This window comes from Corella eumyota, chromosome 7 (genome assembly GCF_963082875.1).
Source record: "Corella eumyota chromosome 7, kaCorEumy4.1, whole genome shotgun sequence".
Lineage (NCBI taxonomy): Eukaryota > Metazoa > Chordata > Ascidiacea > Phlebobranchia > Corellidae > Corella > Corella eumyota.
Window position 1 is genome coordinate 4816673 of NC_137496.1, and position 19976 is coordinate 4836648.

General features: G+C 32.8%; 4 protein-coding genes across 7 annotated transcripts; 2 read left to right on the forward strand and 2 right to left on the reverse strand.

The window, feature by feature from the left end:
* Nucleotides 1-1341: 1341 nt before the first annotated feature.
* Nucleotides 1342-14074, reverse strand: LOC145760592 (zinc finger MYND domain-containing protein 11-like). Of its 4 annotated transcripts, XR_014286598.1 has the most exons (18): nt 13900-14074; nt 13329-13488; nt 12741-12914; nt 12245-12328; nt 11682-11774; nt 11088-11216; nt 6454-6549; nt 5866-5984; nt 5398-5524; nt 4956-5042; nt 4661-4720; nt 4488-4539; nt 4361-4416; nt 3992-4066; nt 3639-3779; nt 3234-3317; nt 2680-3108; nt 1342-1560 (listed from the first exon to the last, which is right to left on the reverse strand). XR_014286598.1 is itself a non-coding variant. In XM_082574514.1 (17 exons), exons 1-17 carry the CDS (start codon nt 14013-14015, stop codon nt 2932-2934), a joined length of 1827 nt encoding a protein of 608 aa, XP_082430640.1. In that variant the 5' UTR covers nt 14016-14074; the 3' UTR covers nt 1342-2931. The 4 variants fall into 4 exon arrangements, 3 of the variants coding, with proteins under 3 accessions (XP_082430640.1, XP_082430639.1, XP_082430638.1); XM_082574514.1 differs by having other exon boundaries at nt 1342-3108; nt 3992-4063; XM_082574513.1 differs by having other exon boundaries at nt 1342-3108.
* LOC145759527 (uncharacterized) lies at nt 6846-7784 on the forward strand. The gene has a single exon (XM_082573368.1). The coding sequence runs from the start codon at nt 6858-6860 to the stop codon at nt 7518-7520; it is 663 nt and encodes a 220-aa protein (XP_082429494.1). The 5' UTR covers nt 6846-6857; the 3' UTR covers nt 7521-7784.
* Nucleotides 14075-15487: 1413 nt separating the features above from the next.
* LOC145759795 (uncharacterized) lies at nt 15488-18282 on the forward strand. The gene is made up of 4 exons (XM_082573646.1): nt 15488-15731; nt 16335-16449; nt 16753-16850; nt 17598-18282. Exons 1-4 carry the CDS (start codon nt 15671-15673, stop codon nt 18038-18040), a joined length of 717 nt encoding a protein of 238 aa, XP_082429772.1. The 5' UTR covers nt 15488-15670; the 3' UTR covers nt 18041-18282.
* Nucleotides 18283-18892: 610 nt separating this feature from the next.
* Nucleotides 18893-19594, reverse strand: LOC145759919 (uncharacterized). Its single transcript, XM_082573772.1, has one exon. The coding sequence runs from the start codon at nt 19548-19550 to the stop codon at nt 19086-19088; it is 465 nt and encodes a 154-aa protein (XP_082429898.1). The 5' UTR covers nt 19551-19594; the 3' UTR covers nt 18893-19085.
* Nucleotides 19595-19976: the final 382 nt, after the last annotated feature.

Sequence of the window (19976 nt, forward strand, 5' to 3'; positions counted from 1 at the left end):
TAAGTTGTATTAGCATGAGGTTACTTCAAGTTTAATAAAAAGTATATAAAACAAGAAACTTTGTTTTAGTAAAACCATTTATTCTGTTGCTTTTTGTGTGTTTACAATGCATAATAGAAAATTTTATAAGCTTACTGAAGCCTTAGGTCCAGATGATTCTTCACCAAATTCTTCTTTTTGCATTAAAGTATCAGTTACCTTAGTTTCATCCAACTTTGCAACCTCAGAAGTAACTGGAACATCTTTGTTTGAATCCTAAATTATAATTAAGCTTGGTTTAAAATCTTATTTTCTTGTAAGTTTGCAATTTACAAATAAATTATAATAGCTACCATAACTTAGTTTAAATTATTTAATTAGGTTAATATAAACTTCACAAAATTACAAAACTCTTTATTGCAAGAATAAAATAAAACTATGTTTTCAAAGAATGTAGTTGTTAAATGTTACTTACATTCATAGTTAAACAAGCTGGGTTTTTGCCCTTCTACCTTTCTTGTTATTTAATTATTGCTTATTTTGAGTTATTACAATCAGTTGGAAATGTTGTTTTTTGCCAAAAAAATAGTTTAGTTGTCCATTAACATCCTTTTTTAAACCATAATTAAATATCTAGTATATATCTTATAAAAAATCAGCCCTGTACAAAACAAATGTCTGGTTAAAATTTCAGTAACTAAACATTATCTCAAGTATTTAATAAAAGGGAAAAATTTCTTAGGCCGAATCTTCTTACGACTATTGAACACAAAATTTCATTAATTTTATGCTAAAAGGTGGAAATATTTGGAGCCCTATGAGCGTTGTCCACCCTGGAAATAAGTGGAAATTTTGTACTTGAAATTGAACTTACATAAATATAAAATATTGTTGCAATTAGTTCGATTAAAAAAAAAATTGTGAAAACGTTGGCGACTATCAACTCGCATCGTGTTTTACACTATCTGACTATTTTAGCAAAGCCTGAAAGCGTAATGCCTGGCGTCTGTGACCGTCTGAACGTCAGAATTGTCTGATTGTAAAACTAATAAAGTGTCCTGCTTTTCCTAAATTCGGACAGACGTTTTTCTCGACTATTTAAGCATTTTGCTAACATTATTTTTTTCTCTCATTGACATTGTTTGTAAAAACACGTGGTTGTCAAAAATCCAAAAAAATTGGTAAACACTTTTTCTTAAATTAAAAAAAAACCAATTTACTCTTAAACATTTAAAAGCGTTTTTTCTGATAAAACTCTTAATTGCAACTAAAAAGACCTTTTTTAATCATAAGTGACAATTTTTTTTAAATATTCAAAAGTTTAATTGCATAAAAAATCTCACAAAAAAATAAAAACCGGAAAAAAATTTAGTCAACTATAGTTGCGCAAAATAACCATCATTAGTCTTAAGAAGAACCCAAAGATTTCATTTCTTCTTCATTTGCCTTTTTAAGAGCTGTTAATAAAGCAAGCCGTTTTTGTGAATTCAGCAACTCGGGTCTAATTGCTTCGTACCCAATGTCCACACTGAATGGAACCACAGCAGTTTTCCTGTAAAAGGCTATTTCGACCGTTCCATCCTTTATTAAAAATCAAATAGGGTAATTTAAAGAGTTTCTTATGTAGTTTTATACCAGTCATAAATAGGTAATGGGTCAAAAGATTTTGGGTTTAAACAGTACCAATGCCTTTCAACGGCCCTTGAGCCCAGCGTTTAAAGCAGCGTTTAAAGCCCTATCGCTTTAAAAATGTAAAAAATGCTTTAATTTACTAAAATTAAATGTATTTAACAATTCTTACCACGTATGCATACTTCAACAAATAGATTTTTAACAACCATAACGAGGCCGTAACAAATATACAACATAGAAAAAAGCGCCTGTTCAAAAACTTCAGGTGAAACATTTTTTCACATTTTACCCAGCTAGGCATTACAAAAATTTAATTGCAGAACCCTTAACCTACTAATAAAACGAATTCATTTGTAATCTAACGATATTACCATTTCATGTCCTGACGACATCTTTATATTTCTTTTTATAGGCAATATCCTGTTCTACTCAGGTTACTAAATAATACAGTAATACATTACTGTTTTGTGAAAATGATTTTTTTACAAAATCAATTTTATAACTTAGTTGATATTTTAACTTAATAAACGTAAATTTAAAAAATTTTTTAAAGCTGGTATATTGCCCAAATAACGGCGGCCAGATGGTAGTTATCATAAGTGGGCACAGTTAATCAAAAAAGGAAATTCGTTAAAAAAAAATTAAATAGGGTAATTTCTTTAACGTTTATTAGTTAAATTAAACAAAGTGTAACGAAAGTTATTGTTAGCAGTTAAAAATTTGAATAATACAAACAAAAAAACGACCCGTTTTTACAAGATCAATTTTATATCTTAGTTAATATTTTAAACTGAATGTAAATTAAAAAAAAGTTTTTAAAGCTGGTATATTGTCCGCATAAGGTCGGCCAAATGGTAGTTACACAGACCGTTTAAAAAATTATACCGGTTAAACCCGGCAAGCGGTCATATTAAATAGATATACCCCTATTTTAGCGTGTAATAAAATTAAACTTAACGAAAGCACAAGTTAACGAAAGTTAATAGCCCGACAACGATTTTTTAAGTTAACTTAAAAGTCAATTTTAACGACAAATTTAACTATGCAAATTAACGGTTTGGTGCTCACCTTTGCAAATGGACAAGGAAATATATATATTAGCAGTAAATGTTGTCTTCTTGCTTGATGTTATTTACCTACATAACTCATTTTGTCATATAAAACTCATTTTTAAGACCTATACACATTTTAGAAAGACTAATATAGGTAAGGACCTTTTTCCTTTATTTATGAAAAAATGTGCATAAAAGAAAGAAAAAAAGAACAAAATACTAAATATAACCTTACCAGAACAGAAAAACAGTGTAAAGAATATAATACTTAGCTTTTACTTAGTCGTTTTGGCCTGCCAATAGCTACACCAATCGCCTTGCTTTCAGTATTTTCTTTGGCAGACGACACTTCGTCTGTTTTGTTACTATAGTTACTCTCACATTCATGTGAGCAGTATTTCGATTTAAGTCTGGGGCTTTTCAGTTCAACTTCACAGACAAAGCACTACGCAAATTAAATTAAAACTAATTTAATTGTCTTACAAAAAGTGGACTACAGTCATAACCTACCCTAAACTATATCTAAACTGTTAAATTACGATGTTAATAAAACTTTTAAAATTTGAATACCCATTGTTTCTTTTTAACTTGAGATATTTCAGTCCTGTGTTTATCCTCCAAAACTTTAACTTTGTCATCGAACAATGCTTGCAGCTGTAAAAACAACATTGCTTAAAAATTTTATATTATTAACCATTTTTTTTCACACTTATTTATCCTCGATGTGGGAAGGTTGACTACATGACCCAAACATAGAGTAACAACTGTTACTCCGACCCAGTCTCAAGTTGCAGGTGGCAGTTTGGGATATTATAGATTATAATTGCCTGCTAATTATGAACTGCTGATTAAATGTTAACTCTGCAGGAGTTTATAACCCAGGACCTCTTGTAGCGAACTCAAGTGTTCTGACAACATTTTCACACTGCCAGTTATTTGGAAAAAAATATATAAAAACTTAAATTTAAAACCTACATTTTTCATCATTCTTTTTTCTTCTAATTTTGCTGACTCAATGATGTATTCTTTAAAATCGTTGAACAGTACAGCATATTGTTTACTGCATCCACATGCGTTAGGAATACTTTCAGTAGATGGAATGGTTTTTGGCAGCACCTAAAAAAAAATATACCATTTTAAACAAAAATAAATAGTGTAGCATTACACTTGACTTTATTATATACAATCCCCAGTTTAATTTATATTAATAATAAGCCATCTAGGCCTTCCAAAACTGTCAAAATTAACTCAAGACTGGGTTGGGTTATTAAAAGTTACCATATATGTTAAAGCTGTAAAAAATAAATATTAATTTTTTTAAAACTTACATTCTCTTCATTTGTTGAAGTAACTTGATTAACATCATCATTTAATTTCAACTTGATTTTTTTGGTGAAATCCTTCTTAAAATATGAAAAAAATTTCATGAGAATAACATATTTCAGAGAAAATTAAACAAAAATAAAAACAATTGTAACAGGTAAGCATTTTTGAAATTATCTATTGATTGCCTGCTAATTTGTCTGTATTTTAAATGTGGTAATATGATTACGGCTCTCAACCTATATATGCCTGTGGCAAATTACCTGCGCACCATAAATGGCAGTTTTTTTATTTTAAAGAGTCATTAAATTGAACATGCATATATATTTATATAAAGTCCATTAGGCTTTATTATATATAGATGAAATACTTACATTTTCTTGAATGGATTCACTTTTACGTTTTTGGGGCGTTGATTGCTGGATAGGATCTAACAATTTCAATAAAAATAAAAAACATAATCAGTATGCTAAAAAATATTTTTAAATTTTCCTAACGCACCGTCTAATATTGGAATATTTTCGGATTCTTGTAATGTTTCTTGCATGATATTCTATAACAAAAAAACTGTGTCAAAAATATATATACAAAACATTTTCATTTTTGTTGTAAAACTAAAAATCGTTTAAGAAATATAGAACATTACTTTCTTATAATATTAAAATTTCATTTACCAAACTACTTGTATCTTTTTGGGATTCTTTTTTGCTTTTGTTTTCATCTTGTCTAAAATTCTGTTTAAAAAAGTTAAATACATTTACAAAAACCACAAACATTTTTTTGGGCTTAGAAAAAAGGCTGTTAATATTACTTTACTTAAGGCACTAAAAAATAAAAGCAGTGAGGATCAAACCCAGGGCCTTATGTAGTGAAACCCAGTACACCATGGTACTACACCATGCAGCTAATACTGTTTAACTTAATTTACCATTAAAAAAAACAATATTGTCTCAACAATGTTTAACTAACCAATTTTTTAAGCAAATTGACATTTTTTCCAATTCCGTATGGTGAATTGAACATAACAACTTTTGATGCCTCCTCTTTGCCCAAACCCTACAAAGTCAATGAAGAAATAAAAAATTTTTTTTTACATTTTCTATTTAGTTATACTCGACGTGGAAAGGTCGACTTTATGACATAAACATAGAGCAACATCAGTTACCTTAACACAGTCTTGAGTTGCCTTTAACAGTTTGGGATATTATATACAGCAGAAATTTATACCCCTTATAGCACCTTACTCAAGAGCACTACAGCATTAGGGCAGTCAGGATTGAACCCAGGACCTCATGTAGTAAAGCCAAATGTTCTAACCACTACATCACACAAATTAAAAATTGTAAATTTTTATTTCTTTTTATGTATATATGTAATTTAAAAATGAAATCCCAAAAAAAGTATAACATACGCATTCACACTGCCTGATGTACTCCTTCATTTCATTGCTGGCCTGCTTCCATTGCTGCTTTCTTTTCACTTTTAGCTCGCTGGGACTGACTGCTATATCTTTTACACCATCGACTGTTATCCAAGCCCTAAATTAAAAAATCAATTTATTATTATTGATTTTTATTCCTCATTCTCAATGTTGGAAGGCTGACTTCAAGGCTTAAACATAAAGTAAGTAACCATTAATTACCCAACCCAGACTTAAGTAACCTTTGGCAGATTGGGATATTTATAGTGAGTATTACCCTATAATAAATCTACCTATTGGCTTTAAGCTGGGCAGGAGTTAGTACTGTTTATAGCGCCTTAGCAGTAGGAATCGAACCAAGAACCTCATGTTATAAAGTTACCCTAAGTTTAAGATGTAAAGTCATCCTTTCTACATTAAAGATAAATAAGTAAAACATTATAATTGATTACAATGTACCTTGGATGGTGTCTACCGAAAAATCGAACATCAATTTTCTCGTCCTCAACTCTAATAATTTTAGCCGGCCAAAAGTCAAAACCTTTCTGTTTTGCCCAAACTACTTGATGTGGTGGGTTCTGTTAGAATAAATATTCAATTTAATAAAATGATAATCAAGTTAGTATATTAGTTTAAATGACCTAGCAGATTCCGATATAAAATATTATACTTTGTTTAGGTAAACTGAGAAAAGTTGATGATTAAAAATAAAAAAATATATTTATAATAGAGCCTAGTGCACAATATATATATACACATATATAAGCCAAATTTACAAGCTTTCAAAATAAATATACTGCCATATGTTGGTGCGCATGTAAATTCCAACAGGCAAATATAAGTTACAAGTTGCAACCATATTACAACAATTAAAATGCCACCTGCAGACCAGGTTATTATTAGTATATCTAATTTAAAAAAAGGCTAAGGCATTTTTAGCCTAATAAAGAAAAGTAAGTTTTTTAACCAAATTTAGGCCCAAAGTTTCAATTTAAAGTACTTATCAAAACTGTTTCAATTTAAAACTTAAAATAAGAAAATACTTACACAAGGTTTACAAAACCAGTCGTCCATGGGTTTTGTGTTTGAAAGATAAAAACAATTTTCACACAATTTTAACTCCTTCAACTCATGCTTGCACGCCTAAAAACAGGATTTCTTTTTAACATAAAGTATATGTTGATCTGTTAATCAGAAGTATATCTACTAAAGCCTTATAATAAGGGGGTTTGTAGCGGCCCCTTAGGGACACGTGATTTTGCCTGATAAGAAGTCTGGGCTACAGTCTTATCTTTTGCCTTTTTTGTATTATGTTGTGTTTTATAAACCGACTACCAATTCATTACTTACTTAACTGTTTTTTGCTTAACTGAATAATAAATTATATTGTTACAATTTATATACGCTAAATTGGTGACCCCGACGTTTTAAAACGAAAATTTTAAAACAATATGACGCAAGAAAATGCTGTAGCGGTTAAACTGCCAACCTTTTGGTCGCAACATGCCAAAATTTGGTTTAACCAAGCAGAAGCCCAATTTACTCTGCGAAATATAACAATCGACGAAACGAAATACTGCCATGTTATCGCAGCACTAGACCAGGATACAGCAAAACGCGTAATCGATTTTATGGAAAATCCACCAACAAAAGGAAAATATATTGCTATCAAAGAACGACTTTTAAAAACGTTTGAGCTTTCCGAGGAAGAACGAGCCCAAAGAATAATTGAAATGCCAGAACTTGGAGATAGAAAACCTTCTGCTGTGATGGACGAAATGCTGGCATTGATGGGAAATCACGGATCGTGTTTTCTCTTTAAACATATTTTTTTGCAACTACTGCCCGAGGAAGTGAGAGTTGGTTTAGCTACCGAAGAAACAACAGACATGAGAGAATTGGCTTTAAAAGCAGATAAATTATGCTTAGCTAAACCCCAATTTTCTGGGTTAGTTTCTAAAGTTTATAGATCCCATGAAACTGATTGGAAGTATAATAAACGTCAACCAAATAAAAAAAATCTATGTTTTTATCATCAACGTTTCGGAAATAAAGCCAGGCAGTGCTGTCCACCTTGCAGTTTTTCGGAAAACGAATATGCCGGTCGTCAATAACGATGAGGGCGGCCGGCGGCACGTTTAATTTATACTTCGTTAAAGACAAGTGTTCAAAACAAAACTTTTTAGTTGATACTGGAGCTGAAATAAGCGTATACCCACCAAGAAGAATTGATCGATATAATGGCTCTAACCAGAAAAAGCTTCGAGCCGCCAACGGAAGCGAGATTAAGACGTACGGCCAACGCCTATTACATTTGGATTTACCGTTTGGTAAATTTAAATGGATTTTCACAATCGCAGAAGTATCTCAACCACTGCTCGGGGCAGATTTTCTTCGAGCCAATTCGTTTTTGGTAGACATAAAAAACAAAACATTAATTAGCGCTAAATTAAACACAAACTGTTCGATTGAGTTGTTAGATGTCTCAGCCCCCAGAATAAACGCAATTGGTTTACATCAAAACCAATATGCTGCTTTACTCGCACAATTTCCACTGATAACAACTCCAAATTTCCAGCAAAAGCAAACCAAACACAAGGTGGAACATTTTCTTATAACAAACGGGCGACCGATTAGCGCCCGTGCACGTAGACTGCCACCAGACAAACTGGTACAAGCCAAGCGTGAATTCAACAAGATGGAAAGCATGGGTATTGTCAGAAGATCAGCCAGCCCGTGGGCATCTCCATTGCACATGGTTAAGAAATCCAACGGTGATTGGAGACCATGTGGAGATTACAGACGACTAAATGCTGTTACCACGCCCGATAGATACCCCATACCACATATTCAAGATTTTTCTGCGAATTTAGAAAACGCAAACATATTTTCAAAAATAGACCTTGTTAGAGGCTACCACCAAGTATCTGTAGCAACAGAAGATATTCCAAAAACTGCAGTCATTACTCCTTTTGGCTTATTTGAGTACATAAGAATGCCCTTTGGATTAAAAAATGCAGCACAAACTTTTCAAAGACTGATGGATTGTGTGTGCCGGAATCTTAATTTTGTTTTCGTGTACTTAGATGATATTTTGGTAGCAAGCAAGTCAAAAAGCGAACATTACCAGCATCTCAAAGAATTGTTTACGCGTCTGAACGAAAACGGTCTAATAATAAACGCGACTAAATGTCAATTCGGACAAACAAGTATTGAATTTTTAGGCCACCGCATTGACCACGAAGGAGCCAAGCCTTTACCAAATAAAGTGGAGGTAATAAACAATTTTCCACGACCAACCTCATTTCAAGAACTGCAACGGTTTGCTGGCATGATCAATTTTTATCATCGTTTTCTACCAAGAGTGGCTAACATCATGCGACCGATTTACGAAGAAATTAAAAAAAAATCTAAACCTCTACTGTGGAGTGATCAACTAAATAACGCATTTGTTAAAGCTAAAAACATTTTAGTTAATGCCACTATGCTTTCCCATCCACAAGTAGGAGCGCCAACTGCGTTAACTGTGGATGCTTCCGATATAGCTGTTGGGGGAGTACTACAGCAAAATATATATGGTTTGTGGAAACCATTGGCCTTCTTTAGCAAACATCTACGGCCACCTGAAATAAAATACAGTGCGTTCGACCGTGAACTTCTAGCATTACATCTTGCTATTCGTCATTTTAGGTACTTCTTGGAAGGACGGCACTTTGTAGCTTTTACCGATCACAAACCACTTACTTATGCATTAACTAAAACTACTTCACCATGGTCAGCTCGCCAACAACGACAACTTAGCGCTATTTCGGAATACACTACGGATATCCGCCATATAGAAGGAAAAAAGAATTTTGTTGCTGACGCATTATCAAGACCTGGAATAAATGTCATACAGGCATCTTTAGGAATCAATTTTTCAGATATGGCCTTAGATCAAGAAAGAGATAAAGAAATTATAAATGAATTGAAAGCCAACTCTAGTTTAAAAATTGAAAAATTTTCTTGCGACAAAAACCAGACTTCGCTTTTATGTGACACAACAACTGGATCACCGCGACCGCTTGTTCCGGAATCTTGGCGTCGAAAAATATTTGATTTAGTTCATGGTTTATCGCATCCATCGATACGAAGCACAAAGAAACTAATTGCTGAAAAATTTGTTTGGAAAGGACTTAAAAAACAAATTGGCGAATGGGCAAAACAATGTGTTTATTGCCAAAAAGCTAAGGTCCACAAATGCACAAGAGCCCCACTGCACCACTATTCATTGCCTGTAAAACGATTTGATCATTTAAATATTGACCTTGTGGGACCTTTGCCGCCATCTCAAGGTTTTAGATATTTGCTTACTGTAGTTGACCGGTTCACAAGGTGGCCAGAGGCGTACCCACTGCAAGAAACATCGACGACATCATGTGCAAAAGTTTTTATTCAACAATGGATATCTCGTTTTGGAATACCGTCAACATTGTCGTCAGACCGAGGAGCACAGTTTACATCAAAACTATGGTCAGATATTGCTAAGTTTATGGGCACTTCTTTGCAATTTACCACAGCATTTCACCCACAGGCCAACGGCCTGGTGGAGCGATTCCATAGACAACTTAAGGCATCGTTGATGTCGCGACTTAAAGACAACAATTGGGTTGACGAACTGCCTTGGGTTCTACTCGGAATTAGAACCACACCCAAAGAAGATTTAGGATGTTCCTCAGCAGAAATGGTGTATGGAGCACCACTCACCATTCCAGGCCCTTTTGTGGAGGCTACCGACCACAACAACGCACCTGGAGATTTTTTACAAAAGCTCCGCCACGTTATAAAACAAGAAGCGCCTCAAACCTCGTGGCATTGTAAACCAAATAGCTACATACCTTCTGATTTAAAGAACAGCAGCTTTGTTTTTATTAAGAAAGTGGGATACAAGGCGCCACTTTGCACCCCATATGAAGGTCCATATAAAGTTATTAAGCACGGATTAAAAACTTTTAAGATTGATATCGGCGGACGTACAGAAATCATTTCGATTGATCGCATAAAACCTGCGTATCTGGATCGCAATATGCCTGTACAACTAGCCCAACCAAAGTTACGAGGCAGACCTCGTAAGCAAGTAATTCTAGAAGAAACGAACGTAAAAACCCATATAGAGACGAAAACAAACTGTCGAAGAGATGGTAACAAGCGTCAAATTAAACCACCACAACGGTTTACCCATTTAACGTAAATGAACAATTTTCCGCTTCTGGAGGGGGGTAATGTAGCGGCCCCTTAGGGACACGTGATTTTGCCTGATAAGAAGTCTGGGCTACAGTCTTATCTTTTGCCTTTTTTGTATTATGTTGTGTTTTATAAACCGACTACCAATTCATTACTTACTTAACTGTTTTTTGCTTAACTGAATAATAAATTATATTGTTACAATTTATATACGCTAAAGGTTAATAGTAAGGCAATATGCCAGGCCAAATATATATTAAAACTAACAAAAATTACTTAAAATGAGAATAATTAATTTATTTAAGATAGAAAATTGAAGGGTAATAATCCTAAGACAGGAGTAATTAACCCCTAAGCAGGGGTGATTAAATTTTTTACCCAATATTTGGGTTCTGAGGTTGTTCCCCCCACATCAAGGATATACCATTTTTTTTAAGTCTATAAATAGATAACTATACCTCCACAAACTTCGTAGCATTTTTGGATAGCACGTGATCCCTTCCAAACACAACAGTAAAGTTATGTTCAATCAGATTTATTTTCGATTCGAATTCTTCGACAGTAGAAAAAATCCCGTTTTCGCAATCCTAAAAAATCAATTTTACGTATCAAAATATCATTGACGTAAACAGCTCAACTTTGTGGTCTAAACATATAGGATAATATTTGTTACACATCTTAAATTGCATTAGTCAGTTTTGGATGAGTAGTCGAAACACTTGACTTTACTATATGAGATCTTTGGTTCGTTCCTCACTGCTCTTATGCTGTATCACCCTTGAGTAAGGCTTAAGCAGCGGGTTAATTATTAGGCCAGTATAATCTATAATATCCCAAAAGGCAACTTAAGACTAGGCCAGGGTAAGTGATGTTACTATATGTTTTTAGGTTTTGAAGTCGACCTTTTCACACCGAAAATAAATAAATACAAAAAAAACAAAACATATTAGGTATCTAAAGTCCATTGTCTTAACAGCCACAGGACAAGTTTTTATTTATGGATTATTTTTTGCTTGTACTTCTTATGGAAAAAATTTTAACTTCACAAATACCTTGTATAAGATGTCAAGATCATAATGAGTGTGTACAAACATTTCATAGTAAGGTCCAGTCTCTTCGTCAGGCTTCGAACATAAATCACTGTACTGAATATTAAGTAAGATAAAATTTGAATAACGTATATATCATAAACTTTGATTTGTGTAGAAAGATTACTGAAATTATTATTTTAAAATAATATTCGCACAAAACCAGCAGGATGGTGTGGTGGTCATTACACTTGGTTTCACTACATGAGGTCCTGGGTTCGATACCCTCTTTTTTCATGCTGTAGCACCCTCAAGAGCTATAAATAGTATGAACTGAGCCAGCACTTAATTATTACCTTAACTATCAGATAATTATAATCTATATTATTCCAACCTGACAAAGGCGACTTAAAACTGAGTTAAATCTGATTATTCATAAAATAGTTATGATAATTTGGAGTTAATAGAAAATGTTTTAATGTCTGTAAAATTGCATTTTTGGGCACAGGGTTTTTAGTCAAACAAAAGGAATTCACATAGGGGCAGATCAAGTTTACTTTGGTCAATTTTTCTATTAACAGACTTACTATTTCTTTTTGTTGTCCAACAACGCAATGTAGACATCTTCCCAAAGCATTTCTATCAACATCATTGACTTCACCTTTATTTGTCTAAACAATTTAAAAAAGTCAATAATAAAACAGATACAAATACATTTAAAAAAGAAAAAAATATAGAACTTATTGGGTTGGGTTAGATTTTATTGTAAGGTATTTAAATTTTTAATGTTTAAAAGCTGACTTCATGACCTAAACATGGATTAACATTTTTCTACCCAGACCCAGTCTGAGTTGACTTTGGCAGTTTAAAATATTAATAAAAATTTTTAACGAAAATAAATCTGCTAATTGTTTTTTGGCTAAAAAGGTTTATTTATAGCGCTTTACTCAATAAAACTACCATATGAAAGCAGTAGGAATCAAATCTACAACCTTACAACCACTTCATCTTTTTAAAATACCAGCAACTGACAAAAAAAAAAAAATTTTTATCATGGAATCTAGTCTATATAAAAGCACTTACAGTTGCAACGCAGTAAGAACAAAACCAGGTTTCATTTTTCAGAGTGCAGACATCTAATTCAACGCAGTTAGGATGGTAAACTCGAAAACAGGATCCACAAGTTATCACTTCACCAGATTCATGGCAGTTGAAACAATACCAATCATTCTTTTCCCTACTCATATCATCTATTAACTAAAGATACAAAAAAAAGAACCGAAGTCAATGCCATGCGATTTAAGCTAACAAAACTGGCAGCAGGGTGTAGTGGTAAGAACACTTGCTACACAACATGAGATCGTGGCCTAATTCCCACAGACCTTAATCCTGTAACGCTCTTGAGTAAGGCGCTATAAACGATATAAACTCCTGCTGAGCCAGCCCTTAATCAGCAGCATAATTATCTGGCAATTATAATCTATATAATATCCCAAACTGCTAAAGGCAACTAGGGACTAGGTCGGGGTAACAATTGTTACTCTATGTTTGGGTCACGCATTCAACTATTCCACATTGAGGATAAACTTATATACATAAAAAAATATATATATATAATGACAACAAAAATTAAATAAGTTTAAGATTTCTTGCAAAAAATGTAAAACCCACTTTTTCTTTGTCACAAATCCAATACCCCTCCTGTTCTACTCCAGTTTTGACTCCTTTGCACCCAACAGTTAAGGTTTCAACTATGAGTTCGTCTGTTACAGCTTTATGCAAAGAGTGCAGAATGTCTTTTTTCGAATATCCATAATCTCTTTCTATTATTCTAAATGGTAAAAATTAAAAAAAAACTAGTATATATTGTTATATGTACCGATGTGGTGTAGTGGTCAAAACACTTAGCTTCAATACATGAAGTCCTAGGTTCAATCCCTACTGCTCTCATGCTGTAGCGCCCTCGAGTAACATGGTATAAATGATATAATTTTTAGCTAAGCCTATACATTATCAGCAGCTTATAATTGCTGGTCAATTATAATCTATAATATTACAAACTGCCATAGATAACTTGTGACTGGGTCGAGGTAACTGATGTTACTCTATGTTTAGGTCGTTAGGTCAACCTTCCCACATCGAGGATAAATAAATCTTTAAAAAATAGCAGCTCATAAAGTAGACAATTAACTAACACTTATATATATATATGATAATACTTATTTTTCAGCATGAATATTACCTTAGAATTCGTTTCAAATTGGCAATTTGTCTTTGTTTTCGAATTGAATTTATGGCATCATACAACTGCTGAACAACTAATGGATCAGATGACCTTCGAATTTGTGCTAATTCCATATTCTTGTTCACTTTACAAAATACAGCAAATTAAAAATATAATATTTTAGCTATTTAATGACATAATTCTAAAAATACATTTAAGCAGTTAATTGAATTGCTGCAATTATTAGCACGTGCTCTACAACGATAACAAAAACACCAACGAAAAAAGGAGTAAAGGCTGTGACTAATTTAGAACCAGTGTTACATGTTTAAATTAAAATTTAATTATAAGACAATGTTTGTGGCCGGTGCCACGGTCTCAACGGACTTAATAAAGATAACGAAACCGGTATCTAATTAATTGATAAAAAGGTAAGACAAAAATCGAATAATAAATTCAGAAAAATCATAAACTGTTTTTATTGTGTATAAATGAATTTCTTATACATTTTTTTAGATTATATCAAATTGTGAAAAATGCTAAAACCACAGAATTTTAGAAATAACATAACATTAAACACATGATGTAACAAAAAATGGACCAAATACTAGGCTATCATTAAACCACGCGATAATTATGAAATAATTTTCGCGGAAAGTAGCAATTTACCTTACTCCTGTACTTGACTATTAACAACGCGGATCTCTGTTGACCGTTTAAAACAAAACAAAAAAGGTAAGACGATCGAATTTCATGCCAGAAGTATTTACAACAGATGAAGCAGCGAAGCATAAACCTTAACCATAGGTTCTTTATAGTCAGGTATTTTGCTTTCAGTTTAGCGCATTATTGAAGTTGACTAGCGCTACATGTTAGTCGTTTAGTAGCTAAGTCGCATTTAAAAAAATTAGATGTGAAAAAGGTGTATCAGCGCTTATGCATAAACAATAAAGGCATTCCCTTTAATTTTGATTAATGTTTTATTCTTATCTTTCTGGAAATTTCGAAATTTAATACGCAAGGCTATCGAATAAGATGACGTTTGTTAAACGCAAATCTACGTAGACGATGTAGTATAGTCAGTCGGTAGATAACCATTAAAAATAAATTTTACTTTCATTTACTCGGTAAACTGAATAGATATATTAATAAAGATAACCTTTAAAAATAACTAGTAAAGCAAAAAGCAGGGAGGCATAAAGATTTAAAAAGATAGAAGTAATCCTGCTTTAAAAGGGCTCTTACGCACTCCAAAAAGTTAATGGTGTTTGAACTAAAATATCAATACATTAGAGCGCTTCTAAAAATGCAACAGCAAACTAAATCGAGTTTATATCACTATAAAAACAGAGTATAAGTGCGCTGTTCAGGTCAAATGCAAGTGCATTACCTAATCCAGATTAAAATCATAAACAATCTTTTAACATAGCTACGCTACGATTTTCTTTTTTATGATTTAATTGCGCATAATTTAACCGAAACGCTTTTATTGGCAATATAGGTCTACGGTTTTGTGATTCGTGTTCTGATAACAAATGCTTTGTAATCCTAAGACATGTTCTGAAGACAAATGCTTTGTAATCCTAAGACTTCTATATTCTTTGTGATTGCCATACTATATAACCTATAGCTTATAGCAGCAGAGTGCTATAAATAATTAGGTACTGTACAGCAGATGTGCTGAGTTGCAAAGCCTTTCAGTTTAAACTTCTAATCGTATTAATCTTTCAGTAGGTAGTGTGCTGTAAAAGCGTATTTAAATATATACGCACTTGCAAATGCCTTTAAAATGGAGCGACTGATTTGTATTGGAATAGCGTTCAACGCGATTTTTGTTCAAGCAATTTCAGGTAAAAGAAATTTTAAATATAAATATGTTTAATAGATAACAGCTTTGATAAACCTTATTTAGTTTTAAAGCTTACGTTTTCACAATTTTTTTAACTAATCAGCATTTAAGCTACCAAATAAAGTAAAGGCCTAGATTCTTAATTAAATATTCAGGGCATGACAATATTAATTCAATATAAAGAGCCTATTCTATTGCCTCGCTATGCAACAATTACAGGGAATGAATAATTCAAATTCGATGAAGCCGACCGATAATTATAACAACCGCAAAAATGCCAAAAAATATGTCGCTTGTTTATATTAGTGAACAAAAATTGTAACTGCAAACAAAAAACACATAGAAATCAATAAGAATATTCACTGAATTCTTAAATAACAGCATACATATAATATTTTTACGGATAATTATCAGTTTAAAGGTAATATTAGACTTCTTAGACCTAAGACCGTACAAAACATGGCAGCTGTATTTAAAATGCCTATAACACCACAAAGCATAACGTTTTTACATTTAAAGTCTTTACATTTTGTTAAACAATATCTATGTAACATAAGCAACGTTTGAACTTGTAAACTTTATAACTGTATTTTACTTCTTTTAGCACTTACTTGCGAACCAGGAAAAAATCCATGTGGGTCTATATATGATTCTTGTTGTTCGAGATTCGATGAAAATGGAAGAACTTCTGTATGTTGTAGATCCACCCCCAGTGAATGGTAAGCAGTTTGTTAAGTTTATCTAGTAACTTATTGGTATCGGAAAAGACTTGATAATGTGGATTAAATTCTGTGCAGGTAGAGATGAGCGTTGTATTGGAAATGTTATATTATTTGCATGTAACTTTGGATTTTAGTACTAGTAACTGTGGGAAAGTTTAAGTTTAAACCAATGTCCATACAGCGCCTTTTACTCAGAGACACAACGACATAAAAACACGGGGAATCAAACCTAAGACCTCATTTTGTATTGCCATTAATTAAATATACTTTTTTAGTTAATAAATGGATCATTTTTTCTAGGATTGTCAAGACTTCAGGCATCGGAATCGGTCTAACCATTATCGTATTATTCGTGGTTATTTTTTGCTCGTGTAAGCAGAGAATTAGAAGGTTAACAGGTAAATTCGTGATCAATTTAAGTTGTAATTAAGGTGTTAGTAAACAACTTAAAACAAGAAAAATTTAGTTAAGAGAAGTGCTCTTTAATTTATTATAAAAATTTTTATCATAACAATGCGTTAAAAAATATTTGAAGCACTAGAACTTAAAAATTTCGAATTCTATTTTTAAAATTTTTGACCTCTAAAAAATTCCCAGGTCAATAATTTGTGGTGCTCAAAATTCGCGTGGGTAAAATATGGGGCTTTGCAAATATTTTCTCCTTAATCAAATTTGCTTACTAGTACACTTGGGGTTTAAAGTGTTTTAAGTAAAACCCAAAAATAAATTTGCATACTCAAAAATGTTTGCATACAGGAAAAAAAATTTGTTAAGTCATTCAAAGATTTTAAATACCTATACATATACCCAAATCTAACGCTCTAATAAGCATCTTATATTTTCAATGGTGGATTAAATTTAGCTATAACCATACCTATAGCACTGTAATACCAAAATTGCCTTGGATTTTAACGCCGTTGACAATAAAAGTCTAAAAATGCTGTAAAGAGTAAACAACATATTTAGTAAACAACATAATTATGTAAAGAAAAATAATAATTGGTGGCATACAACATTTTTAAACCTAAATTATGCTTTTACAGTATATTATGGCATAGTTACCCCGTTTAAAATGAATGAATTTTTGTTTTAAAATAAAAGTAACGCATAAGTTATTTTATAATACGGTCGTTTGCATGATTTAGGTATAAGACAACTACCTAGCGAACCCGACTTGCCGCCGTCTTACGAAACGCTAAAGAAAGTCAGCGAACCCGAACCCCCGTCCTATTTTAAACTTTTTCCAATTCCAATGACGTCACGCGACACCAGCAACAACAACTTGCCAGTTTCAACGGATTCGCCACCCCAGGTTGTAGAGAACGAACCCCCTTACTTAGAAGTGACGTCACAGCAAAATAACGGCAGTGACGTAGCCTCTACGTCAGTTACAATTTCAAGCGATGCCGAGAGCACGTCAGGGAAAACACCGGGTGACGTAACGGTATGTGACGTCACGTCTACGTCACAACAAAACGAACGTGAAGTTATGCAACCGAAAGAAACATCGTCGGACGAAGCGGAAAATATTCAGAATTCGGAGAAATTCGGGCACGACAATTTAGCTATAACATTGGAACCGAATTAAATTAACTAAAGCGAAAATAACTGTACAAATTAAAGGTAATTACGTTATAATTTTCGAATAACTAATAAGAAATCTGTAAGTAGATACGATAAGGCCTTCCTCGAATTAAAAGTTGTTACATACCCGCTTGGCTTCAACGTTTTTTTTTATATTTTTGCTTTTTGTTATTTTTTATTTTAAGAATTTGTTTTTAATATCAATTGTTAAGTGCTACGTATAATACAGTAATAAATTTATTGCAACGAAAAGTAATTGCCCTTCTTAAATTGTCTATAGATTTTGTCTAGATTTTGGTCGTTTATGGTGAATTATAGCAAAGCAAAGTAGCTAGGGAAATTTTGAACCTATTGTTTTTAAAAAACTCTAGTAAAAAAGCCAAAATCTGATAAAACAGAAACGTAATACCAAATACCATTTAGCCACCAGCCCCTTTACAATTGGCTTAATGTTAAAGACCCAAAAAAAGTCAAAGGGCTCGCAAAACTAGATCACTCGGTCGCAAAGGGCCCCTAGCATCATGACTCGGTAATTTCAGGCGATCTCAAGCATAACGTTCCTGGAAATCCAAGCAGGCATAAACATAGTGTAACTCTTATGGCTTATAGCCTAAGGCCACCGCCACAATATTGTACTAGGATTACATATAATCTTGGTATGATACAATAGCAACATTTATAACGACGTTTATGTACTGAAGCTGTTAAAATATATTTTTCCAGTCTTCCATAAACGAACACGCATTTTTTAGGAATTGCAAATTTTGTTCTTTTATTTTACATTTTGTTAAAATTGTAAGAGTTATTTTTAGGTTTATTTCATGTAACGTGTTTAAATTTAACGCTTCTAACGGTAATTAAAATTTTTTTGCTAAGAAGTTAAAAGATTAAAAGCTAAAAAAGTTTTTATATTTTTAAATTTTTTGAATTTTTCTTTCTTTTAAAAGTTCACTAAAATGCATTTTTCTGCTATAAGGTAAAAAATATCAAGTCACGTGGTCGAATTCAAAGTTTATGACATCACAAAGGTGTTTCAATGACGAATATAGCTAAACCTTATCAATCGCTTTGTCGTCTGTTTTTTCCTCTTCTTTTGAATTTAAATTTGTTGCAACATCTTCAATAGTTTTATCTTCCTCTAAAACAACACCATCCAAAATATTTATAAAATTCTCAACGTCCAGAAGCATGTCCTCTTTCGACTCCCCGTCCTCCTTGTTCTTCTTCTTCATCTTCTCCAAATGCTTGGGATCCTCCTCCGGAAGACAGGGCGGATTCCAGTTCGGGTCCTCCGTTGGATCGAGTCCCGTCTTCTTTTCTTTATCCGGGTAGAAGAAGAGGTCGTATTCGTCCAGACTGTATTGCTGTTCTCCGCCATCCTTAGATCGGACGTCAACCTCTCCGTACCGCGGGATTTTGATCACCGTATCCCCGTAGAACATTAAACAAACGGTCATGAAACAAATTCCTATTAAAACGTAATTTCCAACATCGGTCGCAGAATCGACACTCATTTTTAAAGGCAAAACCGTAACCAATTTCGATTTAACAAAGGCCTAATTTCTGTAAAAAATGGGCCAATTTTTCTAAATTTTAAAAAATCAAATAATTAAATAAACAACAACTTTCAATTTGCTATATACTCTTCTATACAACATAAAACAACTTTCACATTTGCTCGTACTAAATTGGTTAAAACAGAAACCCGGATACTGTTACATCGATCCTTAATTGTTTGACCAGCTTTTTAAAACAAACAAAAAAGATACTTGAAATACAGAAACTAATTTCACTATCGAAATAGGGTCATGGTAATAGCAAGATCATTAGGTAATGCATCATAAGGCAACGTGGCCTTAGTAAGTAGAAAGTTGTAGCAGGGGCTAAAAAATAAACGAAGCACTTTTATGCCGCTCGAGTATAGTTCTTTTCTCATTTAA